At 41.4% G+C, this 22,833-nt stretch overlaps 1 protein-coding gene across 1 annotated transcript in view; it reads right to left on the bottom strand.

Annotated features, from left to right (window-relative positions):
- ank2b (ankyrin 2b, neuronal) overlaps positions 1-22,545 on the bottom strand; it is a gene marked incomplete at its 5' end in the record, with an annotated part of 172,247 nt that extends 149,702 nt beyond the window's left edge. Inside the window, one exon of the mRNA XM_083937194.1 lies at positions 22,417-22,545. Within this exon, the coding sequence (XP_083793320.1) occupies positions 22,417-22,545 (129 nt within the window). The remainder of the gene's footprint in view (positions 1-22,416) is intronic.
- Positions 22,546-22,833: the final 288 nt, after the last annotated feature.

Below are 22,833 nucleotides of genomic sequence, written 5' to 3'. Positions count from 1 at the left end.
CAACATTGAGAAAAGCAAAAAAAGGTAAAACTGTTTAAAGAAGGACCAGAAAGTAAAACGCGATCATGCACTACAGGCTAGTTTTCTCTACTCACTGTACTCGTATAGTTTCTTCCTGTCTGTTGCTTTTTTCAAACTTCTTCATGGAGAGTCTTAAAATAGGGTCTCTGAACATCAATGGGGGGAGAGATAGACGCAAGAGGGCTCTGATAGCTGAAGTTTCCACTTTAAAAAACACAGATGTGCTGTTCCTGCAGGAGACGCATTCAAATCTAGCAGATGAAACAGACTGGAGATTATGGTGGCAGGGTCCATGTGTCCTCAGTCATGGCACTAACTTCAGTGCAGGAGTAGCTGTTTTGTTTAAGAGAACAGCTAATGCAACAGTTATATCCTGCACTGAAGTGGTCAAGGGTCGTCTGCTCATTGTACGGGCAGAAATACATAACAACGTGTTCTGCTTCGTCAACGTCTACGCTCCAAATCATGGAGCAGAAAGGGTACGTTTCTTTAATCAGATGGAAAATGAGCTGAGAAACTACCATCAGGACCAGCTCAATCTCTAGTGGAGATTTGGAGATCTCCACTAGATCTCCAAATCTAGTGGAGATTTTAACTGCACACTAGATTTCACTTTAGACAGGACAAGTGAGGAACCCCATCCTCAGTCAGCTCAAGGCCTCAATAACATCATCACACATCTGGATCTGTTAGACACATGGAGGGTAAAACATTCACAGTCCAGACAGTACACATGGGTGAGGGTCAGTAACAGCAGGGTCTGTGCTGCACGATTGGACAGGATCTACATTTCCCCAAACCTAAGCTCCAGACTGATTCATTGCCATATAAATCCAGTTGGTTTCACTGACCACCATTTTGTTAATCTAATTTTGAACATCTCGCCAGGTGAAAGGGTTAAGTCCTACTGGCTCTTTAACAACAAGCTCCTGCAGGACACTGTTTTTTGCCAGCATTTTAAATCACTGTGGCAAAAGTGGAAGCTTCAAAAAGCTAACTTCAGTTCTCTGAAGCTGTGGTGGGAGGTGGGCAAGGCACAGATTCGTGTTTTTTGCCAGCAGTACAATTCCCATTCAACTGCTAAGATCAAATCAACAGTTCAGGAACTCGAAGCGAGCATAAAGAGCATGGAAGATGAACTACATGGAGACTCAGATCCAACCAAGGGCCAACTGCTACAAGAGAAGGGGTTGGCTTTGAGCTCCTTTTTGCAGGAGAGGGTGAAGGGGGCTCTGGTAAGGTCTCGTTTCCTTCAGCTGAAGGACATGGATGCCCCAACCTCTTTTTTCTTTAACTTGGAGAGGACGGTGGCACAGAGGAAACACATGACCTGCCTCGAGCTGCCGGGAGGTAGAGTGACCACCTCTCCAAAAGAAATGAGAAGCCATGCAATGGACTTCTACACTGAACTCTTTGCAGAAGAGCAATGTAGCATGGAAGGCCGTGAGGAGCTCCTGGAGGGCTTCCACAGCTCAGCGAGGGGGAGAAAGCTGCTCTGGAGTTCGAGCTGACTTTACAGGAACTGACAATTGCTGTTAATCAGTTGGCACCAGGAAGGGCACCGGGGATTGATGGTCTTTCCACTAACCTTTTTAAACACTTCTGGGACCTGAAGTATATACTGGGACCTGACCTGCACTGTGTTCTGCTGGAGTGTTTTAGAACCGGATCTCTTCCTGTTTCCTGTCAGCGCGCAGTGCTTTCCTTGCTGCCAAAAAAAGGAGATCTGGCATTACTAAAAAACTGGAGGCCTGTGGCTCTCCTTTGCACCGTTTATAAGGTGATTTCCAGAGCCAGATCAAACAGACTCAAGGATGTACTGGAAATAATTGTACATCCTGATCAGACATACTGTATTCCTGATAGGACGATCATGGACAACATTTTCCTGCTTCGTGATATCATTGATGTGTGTAAATGTGACAATGTCAGCATTGGCATTGTCTCTTTAGAGCAGGAAAAGGCGTTTGATAGGGTGGATCACTCCTATTTGTTTTCTGCACTTAAGGCGTTTGGTATCGTTTTTTTGTCTTGGGTAAGTTTGTTGTACAGGGATGCACAGTGTATGGTGAAGGTGGGGGCAGGGTTGAGTCGGCCAATCCCTGTAGGGCGTGGAATCAGACAGGGTTGTCCAATCTCAGGTCAGCTGTACAGTTTAGCCATTGAACCCTTGCTGTGCAGGCTGAGAGATCGCCTCGGTGGTCTCTCATTGACTGGTTCGTTCAAGCCTAATCGAGGTTTTCCAACCCTTTCTGCCTATGCAGATGATGTAAATATTCTTATCTCCAGCCAAGGGGATGTTTAATGTCTGAAGGACACCCTGTCCCTTTACGAAAAGGCGTCTTCTGCACGGCTAAACTGGGCAAAGAGCGAAGCTTTGTGGATTGGCTGTAATAACCAGGTAGTGCCAGGTCTGCCTGGAGGACTGAAATGGGGGAAGGAGGGACTGAAAGTGTTGGGAGTCTTTTTAGGCACAGAAGGCTTCCAGAAAAAGAACTGGGAGGGAGTGAAGGAAAAAGTGTGTGCTCGGTTGTCTAAATGGAAATGGTTGCTACCCCAGTTGTCATATAGGGGGAGAGTTCTGGTTGCCAATAACTTGGTTGCCTCGACCCTCTTGCACAAACTCACAGCACTGACACCACCGAGAGGCCTGATAGAGGACATTCAAAAAGCAGTTCTGGACTTTTTCTGGTCTGGGAGACACTGGATCCGTGCAGCTGGCCTTTATCTACCTGTGGCTGAAGGGGGACAGGGATTGATCAGCATCCAATCCAAAATCGCCGCTTTCCGACTGAGAACTGCTCAAAAACTTATGTATGACTGTGTCCAAAGCTGGTGCGACACAGCTCGCTGGCTGTTAAGACCTAAATGGAATAACACCTTTCTACACCTCGGTCCTGCAGGCTTGGCAGATATTCAGGATGAAGCGTGACACTGCAGAGACTCCGGGGCTGTGGCTGTTTGAGGAGCCTCTGTTCTTCAACAGCTTAATTAACACCCGAACTTTGCAGTCTGCCAGCCTTCGAGCCAGTCTGAGAGGAGCTGGCTGCACCAAACTTGGCCAATTAATGAAGATGACTGCGACATCTCTGGACAACCTGAGGAACAAGAGCAACATCACCTCTATCAGGCTGATTCATAAAGTGGTGGAGGAAGTCTGTGCCCAGACGCCTCCCCCAAAGGCAGCTGGCGGTCTCTGTACAAGTTACCCGTTGAGAAACGGACAGCTGACCTCCAGTGGAGGATTGTGCACGGGGCAATAGCCACAAACAGATACAGAGTGCACCTTGATCCTGAGCTCGGGGAGGGATGCTTGTTTTGTCCACAGGTTGAGACTCTGGCACACTTGTTTGTTCAGTGTCCTCGTTTGGACATCTTGTTCAGGTTGCTAAAAACCTGGTTTCTGGGTTTCGGGGAGGTTTTTTTCTTTCCAGTTGTTTATCTTCGGCCCAAAATGTTGTGCAAAGAAAAAGCCTGTCCATACCCTGCTTAACTTTATATCTGGTTCTGCAAAGTTGGCCATCTGGCTGACCCGCAGAAATCAGGCACAAACTGTCGGCAATGTGGAGCCAGTGTGGGTTCTGAAAGGACTGCTGAAGGCCCGACTGTGGGTAGAACACGCTTATTACAAAATGACTGGCACTATGCAGGTGTTCAAAGATCTCTGGGCTGTTGAGGAGGTTTTGTGCTCTGTGGGGGAAAATGGGGAGCTGAAAATACACGTCTGAGACTCTCATTGGTTTGTTTGACCGTGTTGTTGTTGTTTTGTTGATGTTGTTGTTTGTTGATACTGTCATCCTGAGGCAAGTAAAAGAGTGAATTTTTTTTTTTTGAAGTGGTTCAATAAAGGGACTTTTAAAACCAAAAACCTGTCTCTCCTCTCCTCTCTTGTCTCTCCTCTCCTCCCTTGTCTCTTCTCTCCTCTCCTCTCTTGTCTCTCCTGTCCTCTCCTCTCCTCTCCTCTCCCACCCCCATGCTCCCTCTGTGGGTCGGTAATCCACTGGACGGGGCAGTCGTAGACAACAAACCCTTTTAATCCGTGATTGACCATATGGCTCACTGGCAGCTAGAGGGAGGAGGGGCGTTGGTTAAAGCCACTTGTACTGCTTCATGTTCCTGCTGTGGGGGGAAATGTGTTGATGTGTGTGTTTACAGTAGTTGCATGAAAGGGTTTACTGGCAGGAGAGAGAGAGGCAAGATGTTTTAGTTTCAGGGAGTTGTCCAAGTCACTTCTTTATCCTTTTTTTAAAAATAAAGACAATGGGCATTTTTAACTAATATAAGACTACCAGCTAAAGGTGACACTAGTTTAAAGTTGAATTTGTGCACAAATCAAAGGAAGTGCAGCCCATGTATGAGACACTAGTACTGCAGCAGGGGGTGGTCAGTTATTGATGCAAACACAAATCTGGGATGTGATATTTAATATACAGTATCAATGTAGATATATGTATAAATCAATATTAAACACATTACTACACTCTGTAGGTTCTATTCATAAAGAACAGGCTACAGTTTAACATGCTTTACTGAAAAATAATCAGAAAAAAGGAATTATAGAGGTTAGAAACCAGGTTGCTATGGAAACACAGATTTGGAAAAGGTTCATGCATGAATTCTTCTTTTGCTTCCTGCAGAAAATGGCTTCTTCTGTATCAAACCTGGCTGAAACTGACATATCTGACTGTTACAAGTGAAAGGACAGTGACTTGTTGAATATCTCTATTTTCCCAATGATAGGACTGGCATTTTGAATTGAGAATTGAATTGATAGGTTTCCAGGTTGTGTGTGTGAATGGGTTAATGGTGACTAGTGTTATTGAATGCTTTAGATGGTCGGGCTAGAAAAGTGCTACATAAATGCAGTCCATATACAATTTCAGCTTGCTGAGTGGATTTTTCTCTGTATGTGCTCAAGATTCCTACTCCTGTTCTAAAAAAAATCGAAATAAAGGTTGCATGTTAATACAAGGTGGAAAAAGGGTTTTAAATGATTAAGCCTTTGTCAGTAAAGTTAGAGGGAGTTGTTTTTAAATCAGATGACGCAAGGTTAAGCTGTAGTGACTTTCTTTGTGAATGATGTGGTTCTTATTAACTGCTCTTTGGTCTGAACAAATGGAACCAAGTTGTACTGGGGAGACATTATTTTTATCATTGAGCCCAAATTTCACTGCCTGACCTACAGCTGCAACGCTGGGTTCATGCTCTTTGAAAGGAGCAGAGTATTTGACACGGCACCTATCAAAGAGCTGGTTGTAGGGCTGGGCGATATAACAATATATATTGTTAAAACAATAGCATAATGTTTCATTTGTCAAATATTTAAAACACACAGGAGTATACAACAAAGGGTTTACCATGTGGTAATTTCATATTTATTTTCTGAATAACCTGAAAACATGCTATGTCGAGGTATGACATTATGTATATCAGGGGAGACGATTTTGGCCATAACACCCAGCAAGTTAGCTGTTGTTTTGGTTGGGTTTGTTATATATTCTTTTCCATTCACAAGTGTTTTTTTTAAGCTAAGCAGCCATGCAAGGCCTGTCTGACATCTTCTTTTTATTATTCCAGAACACTTTCATGGCAAACCACGAGACTTAAAGTCTCAAGTCCAATCAAGTCCCAAGACCATATTTTTGTGACTTGGGTCCTACTTGAGTCAAAATCTCAAGTTTCACAAAGCAACATGTTGATGGGATTCAGAAATACATGAACAATTGTTTTTATTAAAAAATCTTTTAGATTTCACAAAGCTTCACTTCACACAAACTCTCCATCACAGTGACCCTCTGTCTTTTACTCCAGTTCCACACAGTTCCACAACGCTGTCTTCCAACAAGTCACTTTATGAGATTTCAGAACAACATATTAGAGTGAGACTACTCCATCTCTCTATAATGTAGTTCAGAGACTTACGATAACAATCTGAGCCTGTCAGGGGCAAAAACAAGCACTTTTATCAGATGTACTGTACATTGACGCTGCAGAGTTGGTCCATTTGATTCCATTGCAGCCCGGTGGTTCACAGCAGCCAGGCTGCAGCACTCACATTCAATACTGGACCAATTTAATAAAAAGGTGTTACTATTGAAATGGCCCTTTAATGCTACCCAGCAGAACTCCTCTCAGACTGTGGTGAATAACTGAAGCATTTTTAACTGACAGCAGTGAGTTCATCTTTAAAGTTATAAAGGTATGAAGGATTCTCCAAAAGATTTTCTGTTGAGTTGTCCTGCAGCCTCTGAACAGCCTTTCTGTGGAATCAGAAATTAGTGGTGGGGACGACCTCCTTATGAACAACTAGGTGCTCTACTCAAACACTGACTGAATTTCCAGTTTAAACTTACTTACAGTACACGGCCCTACACACACACACACACACACACACACACACACACACACACACACACACACACACACACACACACACACACACCATGCAAATAGGTTCACAAAGCAGTGAATGAGCCTGTTCACCTCCCACATGACCCAGGTTAATGGATCTGCTGAGGAGTCTGAGCTTCTTGTAGGCGCAACCGGCACCCCAAAGATGATTGTTCATTTCTGGATTAACGTGAACTTTCAGTTTGATTATGAGAAGGCCTCAGCCTGCTGAAACAAAGGCCTGCCATGCAACCTTCCCCCACAACAGGTCATACCCAGGTATGAATCCCCGGAGGGACCCCCAAACTGTTAGTTAATTGGCTAACCTGACCTCTGGTGATGACATCATCGGTGTCTATAAAACTGTAGGACACCCATTCTTTCTCTCTCTTCGAACCTACCAAATCAACTCGACACGCTCCTGCTGGATCCAGGGACCAGCTGCCCGCTGTCCCTAGGCCCTGAACCTGGCTTATGGAGTAGGATCACTGTAAAAGGTTAACCAACCGGTTATCCACTCAACTGAGCAGAACAAAGAGCGATCTGAGTCCTCTTTTGTCTAAGAGCAACAACCAAGACAAGAATCTTTCTGAAACCAGCCACTGGCATCAAGCAACGCAAAACATCTCCCATCTCATGGACTGGTAACTAATCACCAACTGGGCATTACTATATGTTATAGGACTGTATTAAGGCTAGATAGAAATGTCATTTGTTATAACCTGATTCTAACTTCTGAGGTCTTCAGCCTGCTGGCCTTTGTGTAACTTAAATGTTCACACCTTCTCTGCAGGGGTCCAAGCCCCCACCTCTCCTCTTTGTCTTATTCTCACACACACACACACACACACACACACACACACACACACACACACACACACACACACACACACTTTTTTTAATATTTAATATTACTCAAAGATGAATGAGCCAGCCTCTACTAAGAAAAGAACTTTTAAATCCTTCAAGTGATTAAACTATTACCTTTATCGGTGTTCATCCCTTAATTAGTAGTTTAATATATTTAATGAGACTTTTATATTAGTTTTCACTCCGTCTATGACGGTGGTGCCCCGAGGAACTCTGGTTTAACTAGAGTAATTTTTATTATTATCTTTGATAATTATTGGTGATAACTAATATTTACTTGATTAACGATAAATTTATTGAGAATACTCAATCTCATAATCTGAACGTGAGTCAAGGCCCTACATTTAATTGGTTCTCCGTGTGAAGTTTTAATAAATTAAAGTTATTAATTTTTAGTAATTTTTCTTTATTAATTTCCTTTTACAAATATTTAATTTGGAAGTCACACTTTTGATCCAATTAAACCTAAAGTATCTACATTCTTATCACAATTATTTTTACTTTTAGTATGTACTGCAGCTGTCCTTAAAAGTAAGTATGCATACTATAGGGGCATACTAAGGCTGCACTCACACTGTCCTTCTGGCCCGGGCCAAAACCGTTTTTTCAGCTAAAGCCTAGTACCTAAAAGCCGCCCACGGCCCGCTTGAAAGAGGTGGGCTTTAGCGGAGCCGTTTGCACATTTACGAGCACGAGCGTGCGCATGTGTACGAGCACGAGCCCTACGGCAGTAGCGTTATGTCCGCCTGTTCCGACATAGAAAATAGAAGGAGGAACCATGCGCGGACATTTAACAACAACAACAATGGCGGTGAAAGGTTCACGTTAATGTGATGCCGAGGTGGAGTGTTTACTGCAGATTTGGTCGGATGAAAATATTAAAAAACAGTCGACAAGACGCACAAAAACTCAGAGGTCTGTGGAAAGATTTGTAAACAAAGCCACACACACGCATCAATGCGTGTGACTGTTACGGCGTGATGGCGTATGGACAGCAAGAAGCATTGGCCGAGGCCCTGGCAGTGTGAGTACAAACAGGGCTGGGGTGCGGGGGGAGAGGGAGGGGGGACAAGTACCCTAAAGCCCGGGTCGCGGTGCGGAAGGACAGTGTGAGTGCGCCCTAATTCTTCATAACATTGCGCCTTAACTTTATCATCTGACTCATACTGTATGTGCTGCACAAATGATTGTTGGGCAGAAAAGCAGAAAATGCTGGCTTGCATGATGCAAAATTAGACCAGATGTGGTAGGGTATCCTGGTATTTTTGGGATATACAGCAGCCTTTGAGAGAAAACTAGACTTCTGCACCTGCTCTTGGGTCTGTTTTGAGGCTTTGGAAAATGTAGGTGTGAAGGGAGACTGTGGCCAATCACAGGTCATTGCAGAGAGAGAGAACGTTCCTATTGGCTCAAGACAGAAAGGGTAGAGAGAGAGAGAGACTTGCAAGAAGAGGTCTCACTTTTGATTTTCACCTACTAGACTAGACTATGGAAGCCTTTTACTACTATTTACGCTTCATCATGATAAACGTCACATCTGTAAATGTTTTCTCTGCCTTACTACATTCTGGTAACACCCTTTTGGTTATATTTTATTTTTCCAAGTATTAAACTTACATATCTTATCATAAAAATAACCAAGACATAAATACATTAATAACACTATAAACTGAGAGACATCAAGATAATGGATGAAATTGATGCCTTCGGTTAAGTTTAAGGTTAAAACAATTTCTAAAATTTCAAATCCAATTTAAAATATTTCTAAATGAGAAACATCTCCCTTTTTCGAAAGTGTGATTTACTTCATAGCCAACAGTAGAGAGATGACAGGACATTGTCAGCAATAGAAACAACAGTCAGCATTTGACGATATTAAATCAAATCCACAATTATCTACAAAATATCAGTTTAAAAACTGGGCATTCATCCAGGAAAAACTACATCTTTAAAACTCTTAGGGCACACTGTCCATCCGTACCGTGCTCCATGCTTTAGGGTACTTGTCCCCCCCTCCCTCTTCCCCCGTGGCCCAGGCCCGTTTGTACTCACACTACCTGGGCCTCAGCGGAATGCTTCTTGCTGCCTATACGTCATCACGCCGTAACACGTCACACGCATTGATGACATCATTGCGATGCGTCACTTTGTTTACAAATCTTTCCATGGACCTCAGAGTTTTTGTGCATCTTGTCCAACTGTTTTTGAATATTTTCATCCGTCCAAATCTGCAGTTAACACTCCACCTCCGCATCACACCAACATGAAACTTTCGCCACCATTGTTTTAAATGTCCACGCATGATCCGTCCTTCTTTTTTCTATGTCCGAACAGGCGCACATAAAATGACGTCAGATCCGCCGTAGGCCTCGTGCTCATCCTCCTTCATGTGCGCACGCTCGTGCTCGTACATGCGATAACGTGCTTTACAAAAGCCAACCTCTCCCAAACGGGCCGTGGCCGGCAAGCGTACCGCTCCTAGACGCGATACGGTTGCACTTACACTGGTCAAATGAACTAGGCTTTAGCCGTGAAATGTGCTCGGGCACGGTACAGATGGAAAGTGTGAGTTCGCCCTTACTTATCTATCACACTCATTTTGAGGGGCAATCAACCATGAGTTTAAAGGAGACATCTAGCAGGCTGGGAGGGTCTAATAAATGCTATCACATGTCATCGTGGGAGGTTTGGAGGATACTAGTGCCTTAAAGACTAAATAGCTCTGTCTCTGATTCTTCCTTTTGGAACATTTTTTAAAAATCACTGGCAAGTTAGTGAAGTACTAAATTGCTTAAGTGCACATTTTAATGACATCTTTCTGAAAAGAAAGAAATGTAATGGGCAGAGTTATTCCACTTACGAAGCGAAGCTCAAGCGTTTTGCTTCCAAATGTCTCCAGCTGTAATTTAATCTGTCTTTTGCTCTGATGCCCTGAAGGACAGGCAGTGAGTAATCAGAAAACACAGACATACACATACTTGCAGCAATGTTGGTGCCTGGACTGGATCCAGCAGGGCAAAGTAATCGCAGTGAGCCTCTCCCAGCTATGTTTAATTGAATCGGTGTAACTATAACATTTTACAAGCCTTGCAACCTTAGCATAGCCTTCTAAACACAGAGAAGAAACTGTTGTGTGGAGAGATGATGAAACTGCCTAAAATAGAAGACCAAACACCCACAGAACTGAATGGGAGATGAGAAGAAGAATGACTCTGATTGGAGAAGGAATGACAGAACACAGAGAGACAGAGGGAAGCTGAAAGGAGCATTGTGAGTATGCAGAAGGGAGAATAGCTATGCAGAGTCTACAGATAACAAACACACACACACACACACACAGTCTTTAGGTAGAAACACAAATCACACCTCCGGGCACCACCTCACTCTGCCTTGAGTAGAGACACTGCGCTTGACATTGAAACCAAATGATCGCCTCTTGCTGGTGTTAAACCAGCTGAATCAGTCATCCAGTGGACTATCACTGAGCTGAGCTGGGAGCTCTGATAACTGGTGCTGTTCTCTGCAGTGACACAGAGCTGGTTGAACATCTCAAGTTTCCTTTACCATCAAGTTACCAGTTTACGCTAACTAGCTAAGGTTAGCTTTGTTAACCATTACTGCTATACAATCTTTCTTTACAGCCAATAAATGTACTGTTTGGTGCCGTCTCAGTGCTCTCATCAACCTAGTTAGCAGTAGCAGGAGGCAGTTCTTAGTGCTCTAACTAGCTGGTGAACAGAGTTAAGAGCCAGCTATTTTTCTCAGGAGTTGGTGAAGACCAAACCAGATTTAAATGAATGCCATCACTGATGTTAATTAAACATTGGAACCGTATTTGTTGAGAGGACCAGCTTGCACTTACTAACCATAGAGATTTGCCAGCAAAGAAATGTGACACAAACCAGATAACCAGGGTATAAAAAAGCTAGGCTTTTTATTTGTTTTTTTTGACTCAGATAATGGTGTTGCGTTATTTTTTCATTATAAGTTGTCCCTGGATATATGTCCAAAAAGTAGAAAACACAGAACTAGAAACACATTAAAACAACAAAACAGGGATGTAAAGTGCAATGCCCCCCTTTGCTACTTCCTAACCCCATACTTCCAGACCCCTTGCTCAGATCACATCCATTTTCAAATACAATCTTCATTTTTATTTCAACTACACAGTTTTGAAGTTTGTGACTGTACCTTGCATGGTTGTGACACTGCCGCAGTCGGCAACTCACGATTTTTCAAGATGACACAAACCGAACTCAAAAGGTGAAATCATGCAGGTGGTAATAATAAAGAGCACTGATCAAGAGAGACAATAAACATTCTGGTGAGCACTATAAACGATCTCACCAACACAAGAAACCTTTTTTTTCTACAGATATCCTAGAGGGCTCCTGACCTACCCATTCTATTCACCTTCATGGTATTGGGGCAGGGCATACATCTCAGAAACAGATATTTCAAAACATGGACAAATAAAAAACAAACCCTCTGCTTTCTCTAGCATAAAAGGCTGAGCTTTATACAGCATGGTACTATTCTATTGCCAAAGATGGTTTGATGCCAAATCTCAAGGGCTAAATTCACAAAAAGTGAGTTTCGTCCATTAAGACCAAAAGTAACTAAATCTTGACTTCTGCGAAAAGACATTGAGGCCGATAGCTCTCAGGCTAAGCTCCTTTGGGTGATCCTTGCATAACTAAGATACATAATCATCTGCTATACTGCACCGCACTTTCAACTTTGGACCACATTAGTGTGGCCATCTTCTCTGACACAGCCACTGGTCTTATGTGCTTATATTTACAATGAGAAATCATCAGATTCACAGATTCAGACTTTGAGGTAAAAATATGGTCTCATGGACCTGGATGTCGAACAACCAGTGATAAACTGAAAGACAAGAATAAAGGATCTAAATGTTTGAAGTCTAGGATGAATACCCTGACACTACACTGCCATAATACAGTGCTATTAACCAGTGTATCTCTGCACATCCAGGGTAGACCATCTGATTCTCCCTCTTTTGGTTGCCATGACGTTAGGATTGGTGTCTCTCCTGAGCTGCAGTGTCCCATAGGGCCACAGCAACCAGATTATACATGCTCTAATCCAGGATTTTGCCAATCCCAGTGAAGCATCAAACAGTGGTGCAGGCTCAACATTCATGTACCGTCAGTGGGGTGTGTGTGGGTTGCTGTCTTAAGTGAAGATTTTGAGTTGGGGGGCATCATGGAGTCATACTGAGTAAAATGGACATTTCTTGATTTAGAATAAGAGCCGCTGTGTGTTTGGAATTCCACTAAAACAATCTAAATCCAGAATAATGAGTTGTTTTTTGGGACATGCAAGTGTTTATTGGTTTTTGGTGTCACTCAGTGGAAGTCCCTAGTACAACATCTAACAAGGTTATGGTTGCAGACATAAATGAGCCCACTATTAGCCACCAGAAAGGACTATAGTAAAATTATTGATATACAGCAACACACTATGAACATAGAGTCATAGAGTGTATAAACATTCGGTCTAAATCTCCAGCGGATCAGAAAATAGATCCATAGATAGATGGAAAGAAGGCAAGAGGGGGGTAGTGGAGGCAGTGATTAACATCTCCGCCACAAACATTTCCCCCTGAATTGCATCAGCTGAGCACCCAGCTGTGACCTGAGATTAGATGTAAAAACAGACAGTAGAGTGGCTCTGCCAGCAGGACAGCTAAATAATGTAATGCTCTGGAGGGGGTCGGAGGGTCAGAAGAGCATCTAAACCACAGATGGAATGGAGTTGACGGATAAATAAAGCACACTTTTTGCCAACATTGTTATATACACTATTGTGTGAGCTATAGCAGCGTGCAATACTCTGATTTTCTGTTGGGTGTCATGGACAAAGTTCAACTATGTTGAGCTTTGCTGTAAATATTCACACCCTAACATTGAGAGGAGATGGAAGTTAAGTACATTTCACTGTAGAGCTTTTTGAAGGAAAAGTGAATGTAATTTGTCTGTAATGTCTGTTCCTGGAGTTACGTAATGTAGGCATGGCCTGAATGAATTGGGTGCCATCAAAATGTATCAAAAATGGCTTGGTCTCTGTTGTCTTGACCTGATGTAATCATACAATGGACATAGCAGCCAATAACTATGAAAGTGGATGTGATTGTCTATTTTGGAAAACTCAGGCAGCCAGGCTCCCACACAATGTCCACTGTTGGTAAAGGGTCCATATCAGATACTGTTAGATGATCCACTGAGCGCTTATACATACTGACGCCTTATACATACTGCCAGCAGGACAGCTAAATAATGTAATGCTCTGGAGGGGGTCGGAGGGTCAGAAGAGCATCCAAACCACAGATGGAATGGAGTTGACGGACAAATAAAGCACACCTTTTGCCAACATTGTTATATACACTATTGTGTGAGGAGATGGAAGTTAAGTACATTTCACTGTAGAGTTTTTTGAAGGAAAAGTTAATTTAATGTGTCTGTAATGTCTGTTCCTGGAGTTATGTAATGTAGGCATGGCCTTAGTATGCTTCAGATGAAGTTGGCCAAGCCCCTATAAACCCTGACAATATTGGCACACAAAGGATCACACTGCCCAAAAAGACTTGTTCCCCACACAAAGGCATTTGAAGCATATATTTTAGTGTGTGAATTAATTAATTGGGTGCCATCAAAAGTTATCCAAATGGTTTAGTCATTGTTGTCTTAACCTGATGTAATAATACAATGGAAATAGCAGCCAATCACTGTGAAAGTGGATGTGATTGTCTATTTTCGAAAACTCAGGCAGACAGGCTTCCCACTCAATGTCCACTGTTGGTAAAGGGTCCATTTGGGATACTGTTAGATGATCCACTGAGGAATTATACATACTGGCGCCTTTACTCTTGGCTCCTACCGGTAAGACTACAATGATAGTATTGTTATTCAAAGTTTTAGTTATATAATTCAAGATGATAATATAGTTCTAATTCCAAGATACGGAATAGATACCTATAATATTGGCATTGTCAACGCAAAATGATCAGTACTGATTGAAATGTTTTTGTCAAATATGTAAATTAAAAAAAAAAAAGATCATACAATTGCAAAAAAATGTATTTGATTAATTAATTTGGTTAACATATTCCAAAAGGACTGGGAAGAAGTACAATTGATTTAATCCCAGCCCTTCTCAGTAATTAGTAGGTTTATTGTGTATATTCCTTATTGATGCAACAACAATTATTTCGACTTGATCTAATACATTAATCACCAATAATCTTTATTTTCTAACAAGATATAAATTAATTGCAAAAATATATTTTTTTCTTATTATGTATATTTATGTATCTTATGTAGCTTAAGCTACTACTATACTACATAAACTACAATACAGCATTCTTTTATATTATAACATACATATACAATGTAATTTAATATAACTTATATGTAATGTACAATATAAATGATCATTTATTTTACTTACATCTTTACATATTTACACTAGCACACCAATCCATCGGATTTTACAATATGAAGAAAAGCAAGACCAAATAACAAAATAAATAAACAGTAAGCACCTGCAACTTAACATTTCTTAAGCCAATTGAAGAAATAAGCTGATCCATGAGTTTGTTATTTGTGTATATAAGTTAATTTACAACAACCTGTACAGTCTATCTCAAAATTGGATTGTCCTGAAATTTGTGGCGATTCTACCACATCTTATTCAATCATCTCAAATTGGAGATAAAGGTGGTGAGTCAAAGGTCTGGGACAAGTTTTTCACAAAGTTATCCAAAAACATTAGCCCTAGTGTTTGCACAGATTTTTCTTCAGATGCTGCAGACTGCAACTGTGGGTCACAAGACCACATTGTGGTCACTGACCCACAGGACTATTAATTGGCTTCATTGACACATGTTTTGATATATGTTGTATTTAAATTGCATCCACCATTTTCTCTGTGTTCCTCTCAGTCAGCGCTGCCCACACACTAGGAAGAGCTGGAAATGTGTGTAGAGACAGTACCAACTTGGACAATCACAGGTGTTCTTATGAGTCACACATGCAGTATGATGTTGCACCTGGCAAACCATTTCAACAGGATTAACTGTCCATTTGCGTTCCTCTCCAAGCTTTTCCCACAGCGTTTAAATAGAGCTAGAATAAATGTTGTTTACAAAGCCCATTAAGAATCACTCTTATATTTCAATTTGCATCATGGCTGCAAATTAAAGCAAGCCTAACAATGGAAACAGCTCTAAATAATGTTCCTGATTTGAAAAGGTTAGGGCTGAAATGCACTGTGTCAAACACAAACAGCAATAAAAACGACCACGGCAAAAATGGCTAATGGATTACTACTGCACTGGGGCCCTACAGCGGATAAGTAATACACCGCCAATCTAAATATTATATTTGAGAGATATGGACAGAAAGGAATAGAAAGAGCGAGAGAACAGAGTGACTAGACAGCGTAAGATTAAGGGGGAATTATGTTATTGTTCAATTCATTTCAATAAGGCTCCTGAAGGAACTTCAAAATAACTCCTCCGGATGAGTCGATCAAGTAATTAAATATGAAATGTGAGCCAAACAAGTTTGTAAGTTTTCCGTTGAACAACTGGCACTGTAGTCAAGGCAACTAGACAGCAGAATTTTCACTGCAGATAGTGGAACAATCGAGTCATCGTTACATTCAAAATACTTTTATCAATTTCACCATTATGTTTTTATTGGAAGCATTACGTATACTGTAGTACTACATATCCTAATCATTCACATCCAGCGCTGAATGTGCCTTTATTAGATAAGTTACAGAGGAGTTACAAAAGGATGGATGGATGGATGGATGGATTCTATAAAACTAACACTGATTGGTTAGCTCGCTTGGCCAACGGCTCCAAATTTTCTCGGCCGCACGTTACCAGACTGATCTGGGAGTAAAATACAAAGGAGCTATGAGATCAGGATGGTCTCACGAGGTTAATGGCAGGTAGTAGGTAGGTATGTTCAGTAAACATCACCATACATTACTTTTAAAGTGGAACTGTACAATCACCTAACAACAGACACTTTTTAAACACTTTGGCCACAAGTGGCAATTACAGCACTGAATTTGAGCATTTCCCAAACTTGTCTTGAGTCAGTTGCTTTATTATCAGGCATCCTGACTCAGAGCAAGTGGAATATGATGACAAGCAGGAAACATCCAACATGTCTTCTGCTAGGGCAGTGTGAGGTGAATACTAATGGTGAAATGGGTAGATTGTCTCAGTTTGCAATGTCTGTGTAGATAACAATGTGAAAGATAAACACTCACAGATGTGAATGTTAGCTTCAATCCTAACGTAAAAGGCATTTAAATTGGTGGCTGTATCCTCCACCATATGACAGAATGGACATCATTTTCAGATGTCACCCGCAGTATGGAGCATCAGCTGTTTCATGCTATCCTGTGGTTGTCTGAGCTGCCATTCTGGCCAAAACACACAGACGATGATGAGAAGCTGCTCAGTGAGTCTTTTACTTCTTTCGAACCCTTATTGACTTCTCGGACTTCAAAGAAGTCCCAACATATCAGCATTTAGATGTCATATTGAATGTATTTCAATTAATAATAATTATCTCTTTTAATTCTAGTTTTAGCCTCATTTTCTATCAAGTTTGCTTCAGAAATTACAGTGTGAGTGGCTTAAAACCTTGAAAATAGAGTTATCCAATTAGATTTAGTTGTAGCAGAAAAGGCTTTGACTGAAAATGTGTCCAAAAAAGGACAGCAGTTAGCCTAATAAAAAATAAATAAATTCAGATCTCTTATCAAAACAACCAAATGGAAACCTTGAAACCTCCGGGGCAGAAAAATCAAGTAACAGTTCATCGAGTGGCCGCTTGGGGCTCCAAAACAATACAAATCCCCATAGAGTCCCATGTTAAAATATTCAAATTTACAGCAGAAATAAACAGCCTGCTACAACAAACATCTTTTTCTTCTCTATAGATAATTTCACTGTTCAACTGTACAGGGGGTGAATGTTTTTTATATCTCACCTGTTTAAATTATGTTAAGGCTTAAATTTCTGCATAATTAAGGGTGTGGCTGGTTTAATGGCTGCTTTTAATGACAGGTGGATGCTGTCACAGGAGGCTGTGGGCTTCATTCGGCCTGCCTCAGCTCCTTTCATGCTCCACCCCTTTGCCTGTTTTTGGATTAGCTGGGAATTAGGCAAAGTCAGGCACTTCCAAGAGGATGACGGCCAGAGTTGGTGAAAACAACCAAGCACCAGTTTAATTGATGTCCCCTGGAATGGACACAAATAAATACACAAATGAATAAAAACAGAGGTATCTAAGTGTGTCTGACTTAGTGGAACATTTCCTTGATAAGACAATCTTATATTAAATTAGCTACTTCAGCAAACCAAACTTTTTAAAGGCTATTTCAACAGTTATTGGACAGACAAGTGAATGCACCTGCTTTGACATCACAAATGAGGGTGTGGCCAAAGGAGAAGCATGCTTAAACCTTTAAAGCCTCAGAGAGTATCGCAGGCAAAACTTTCTGCACCCTGTGACTCAGTGCTGAAATAGGCTTTAATATGCCTAATGAATCCGTTACATCGTGCTGACTGCCAGTGCAGCACAATAAACTACAAGAGAGCTTCATCAAGATGGCAGTGTGTGCCAAATAAACCCTCTTCCTCAGGACACAACTTGCTATTGAGACAAAGATGGAGTCATGTACTGTAATTTCAGTATCTAACTCATAAACTCATTAAATTAATAACTCGTTTAATGGCACCACTACCCCTGCAGTGATATATGTGCCTTATTGAGTGGCAGAGTAGTGGGGAAGTGGTTAAATGCATATGCAAGACAATATGTTACAATATGTTCTCTGTTCTGTCCACTGTTTTTAGTTTGTGTTATGTATTATCATGTACAGTATGTATATTTCCAGTTATTGAAATTTTTAAAGTGTTGTTTAAAGTGTTTTCCCCCTTTCATCGTTCTGAGAGAGTAGACATAGATTACACAGAGACTATTATGGGAGTAAATTCAGAGCACCATCTCCCCAGAACACTAAAAATGCCGCCCCCCATCTCACTGACTTTCAGAACGTCAAATGTTAAGGTTGGGTTCAGGTCAAGAATGATACAATATGTTTGCAATTTGTCTATAATGGTCGGAGACTGGTTTGGATTTTGCTTTGAACTTCCTGAACACAGTAAATATTTACTGAATTTCAAAATTAAACCGTTTTTTGTGCGTTCATGAAATTTTGTAATACTGTAAACCAACAAATAATGGCCATGTTTCAAGTAATAGCTAAATGAGGGGCCCGCACAACAAATAATAACAATAATAATAATAATAATAATAATAACAATAATAATAATACTAATACTAATAATAATAAAGGCTGGGTAAATAAACATTGATGAGGGTGGAATTACCTCCACTTATCTGTATGATAACAGATCTGTACTGACGACCCCAAAATGTCAAATAAATGTCTTATATTCGGATTGGATTCTTCTTTGCTGTTTTTTTAGTGGTATTAAATTAAATATGGCAAAGAAACGCAACACTTAATCAAGAGTTTCAAAATAAAAGAGTATCAGGAACAGAAATATGCTCTTTGAGCTGTTGAACTTGAAATAATTATTGAATGGAAGCCGTATTTCTGAGTGCTGAATATGATATAACTATGTTGTACTGGTCGAATCAGTGCTGTGTTAATGCACATTATATTGATTTATCCAGACAGCCTGTACTGTAAACATGGAGGGATTGTTAATTAACAACTGTAACAATAAGCAGCATCAACAGTGGATAACAAATATAATGAAATATACTTTAACTAACTTTAATTAACAACCGTCTCTAATATCAGCCTGTTTGAAATTGTGTGAGAACTTATGGTAAATAATATATCAGACGTTAAAAGCTTTAAAAGCTTTTTTCTACTACCTGTACAACTTAAACTTACCAACCTACAACACTACAACAGAAATCAGGGAAAAGATCCTGTGGTCTGCAGCACAGCCAGGACACCAGAGGATCCCTTAGCATGTACTGGGTGTTTACTGCAGTCAGGCTAACAAACCTTGTTTAGGATGCATTTTCCCTGCTTTGTTACATACTGGGGATGCTAGCATAACTGTGCATCCATGATGGTGTGTAAGAGAGGAAATACGTTATTATGTCCACAATGTGCTTTAGCATTTCATGACATGCAGGCATAAACATTGTGTGTGTGTGTGTGTGTGTGTGTGTGTGTGTGTGTGTGTGTGTGTGTGTGTGTGTGTGTGTGTGTGTGTGTGTGTGTGTGTGTGTTGAAACAGTGTAGAGAGAGGAACTACGGAGAGGGAACACCAATAATTCCATGTGATAATCTCCAGTGCAGTGCAGTGCAGGGCAGTGAAGGGGGAAGAGACAGAGAAAACACAAAAACAACAGCTCTTCATCCCAACTTTTAGTAACAGTAGTGTATGTAAATATATATATATATATATATATATATATATATATATATATATATATATATATATATTTATTATTATTAATTGCACTTTGAGCGTAATAAACTGTGAGTGCGGGTGCACGTGAGTCCAGTGCTGCGCGGTCACGCCAGTTGGTGACTGAGTGATGTGAATTCTGGTCTCGATAGGGGAGTTTTTGTTGTTGTATTTGTGTTTTGTTTGTATCTTTCTTTGACAAAAGCTGATGGTATATGTAGAACTGTAGTTTCACTTTCATGGCGCTGTGTCAGACTGTCGGTCGGAATTAACTGAATAATTAACCCATCATTTATTAATTCCACTGAAACACTGCAGCCTGTGTCAGAGTCACACACGGAGTTAGTGTCATGCGTCTGGTGTAGTCTCTGTGTGTGTTACAGTTGTTGTCTGGCGATTTAATGAAGAGAGAAACACCGCCTGTAATAACACACGAGTGAATCCTTTTAGATTCAGGCTTCGGCTCACTTCATCTTCACACACCCCTCAGTCTGTAAAGTGCATGATTCATGACACGCAAGATAAATGACAGAGCAACATATAAAACGATAAACATATTCTATTATCATACCATACATATCCTCATATAACACAGCTCTACCGGACAGTTTAACCGGACAGCTCGGACGGACATATTTGTTTGCCATTCTAAATTAATGGGTCAGTATTAGACTGTAGACAGCAGCTACAAGGCCAACCATCTTCCACTTTACATCGGGTGGTTCAGCTACAGCATCTTCCATTATAATCATGCAATGTATAATTTGGCAGCTATTATCCTTGATTTAAATATCCCACAGGGTTGTAATCCATGCAAATTCTACTGCCTCAATCAGTGCTGAGTGTGATCCTCCTTTTCCATTTCATACAACAGTGGTACATATGCAGTGATCCAAACATAAACCTTCTCATGGACACACTACAGGACTTTGGCCCTCATTTTTCAGTCAATGACAAAAGCCACAGATTAATGGCATTTGCTCTTTGCTTACAAATCAGCGTTTGAGTGCTATAAGTGAATTGTGATGCCTCGCAGACACATTCCAGATATCTAGCAGCCAAAATCTGGTTTCTAGGGTTGTCTGTTGTTGGGTGCCGCTGCTGTAGGCTGGCTGGGTGAAATGGAGTTTGCCAATCCTGCAGCTGCTTCAGAGCCTCAGTGAAGGGGGCATTATTTGTCCCAGCAGCTGAGTGACCGGAGACGGGCAACAACCAGAGTCAATGAAGGCCAAGCATTTACTCCATGGACTGAGAGAAAAAGTTCAACGCCATTAAAACGCACGCCCAAATGGCTACGTTTCTCCTTGATTGCTAACATCACTTCCATCTTTGATTAGCTGTAACCGCTAACGGTAAAGGCTAACGCTAACGGTAACTGTCAGTCAAACTCCTCTAATCCTTGTTTTTATGGTGTGATTTGCCGGAGGGGATGGGTTCAAACAGGCTCAAACAGACTCTGGTCTCCTGTAGGCTACTGGACCGGGTCTGACCAACCTGGCCACCCGACAGATGGAATGTTTGCCACTACTGTCTTGAGACACTAGATGGCTGTGTTCAACTCATTCTCCATATTCAACCTTTAACTTTCCTAACTGCAATCAATTGCAATTGCATGTCATGTGCAGTGCTGCCAAAACAGCATGAACAGTAATTCTGCACAGAATCCTGAGACCCTAAAATGGCTCGTTAGAGTTAAGTCTTATAAAGTCTAAAGTCACTATAAAATCACTGACCATAAATATACAACATACCTCAGCTGTACACCCTACCAATAAAACCACACCAGTAGGATTTTATGTTTGCATGAGAGGATGTGTCTACCCATGAACAAATAGAATGAGCATACACTGCGCAGCCTAGCAATGCACCAGAGACCGATCTGCGTAGGTGCATCTACAGGGAGACCAGCAGAGTTGTTTATAGCAATGTTACTTTACTGAGTATAGATTGTGTTATGATGGAGCCCACCCAGGGCATGCTGGAGTTGAGAGACAGCAATGCTGATTAAGTGATTGATGACTTGACTACAGAAGGCATTAATAATATTGTGGCAGGCACATGATGACAGAATGAGGAGTGGAATGAGGGATGGACTGAGGAAGATCCTTCAGCATTGTACAAAATTAGGTGAGGACAAGCACTGACAGCAGCAAGGATCAAGCACAGTGTAATCATTATGGGCTATGTTCTGCTGGAATCACAGCTCTCTGTCATTTGTCGTTCTTGTGGTGGCTCACAGAGCACTGTCCAATGGTTTAGATCTTCAGTCTTGTAAAATAAAAGGGTTTTCATTCCATCTAATCAAGAGTGTTTCTATATATTAGTCCCTTTACACTCTTACCCCTTTATGGTACTACTGAATACAACTAGGTGATGATGAAGGTGGAGGTTGAAATAGTAAAGATTAGGACATGGGCAGTCTTTGAACTCTTCCACAGTCCTTGACAATGGACTCTAATAAAGTCTTCTTCATTCGGTAAAGGTGAAGGTAAGGTGATAGGGAGGAATGATGACTGGTCATGTGATGACTGGAGGTGTTATGAAGTGACCAGTAAAATATTGATTGGTCACATAAAGCAGGAAGGGATGAATAGGTGGGTTATTCCAGTGAGTCTGTCCAGTACCTTGCGCTTGCGTTCAGCCCGTTCTCGGGAACGCCTCCTCCTCTCTCTGGCTTTCTCCAGAGCCTTCAGGTCCGGAGGTTGATCCATCTCGGACCTTGCCTTCTTAATGTGAGCTGCGGCGTGAGCCATGGCTGCCCTCTCACTGCTCCCACAAGCAGAAAACTAGCCTTCAAATCACTTTCAGAAGTCCTTTCAGAATGATTGTCTCATTGGCAAAGACCCCAGTCATCCAAGGAAACAAGGTGACTTTCTTTTTATGCAGTAGCCGAAAGTGGAAAGAGGATAGAGGTAGAGCTGATATCCTCTAGTCCTAACCCACTAGTTATTTTCACCCATGCAGAGAGTGTGTGTCTGTAAAGCCTCCCTCCCTGCTGCCTGGATAACTGCATCTGAGACAGGAATAGAGAGAGAGGAGGG

Source organism: Echiichthys vipera (genome assembly GCF_963691815.1).
Source record: "Echiichthys vipera genome assembly, chromosome: 22".
In the NCBI taxonomy this organism is placed as follows: Eukaryota; Metazoa; Chordata; class Actinopteri; order Perciformes; family Trachinidae; genus Echiichthys; species Echiichthys vipera.
Note: the sequence above shows the minus strand (reverse complement) of the source record. Positions and strands in the feature narration are given on the sequence as shown.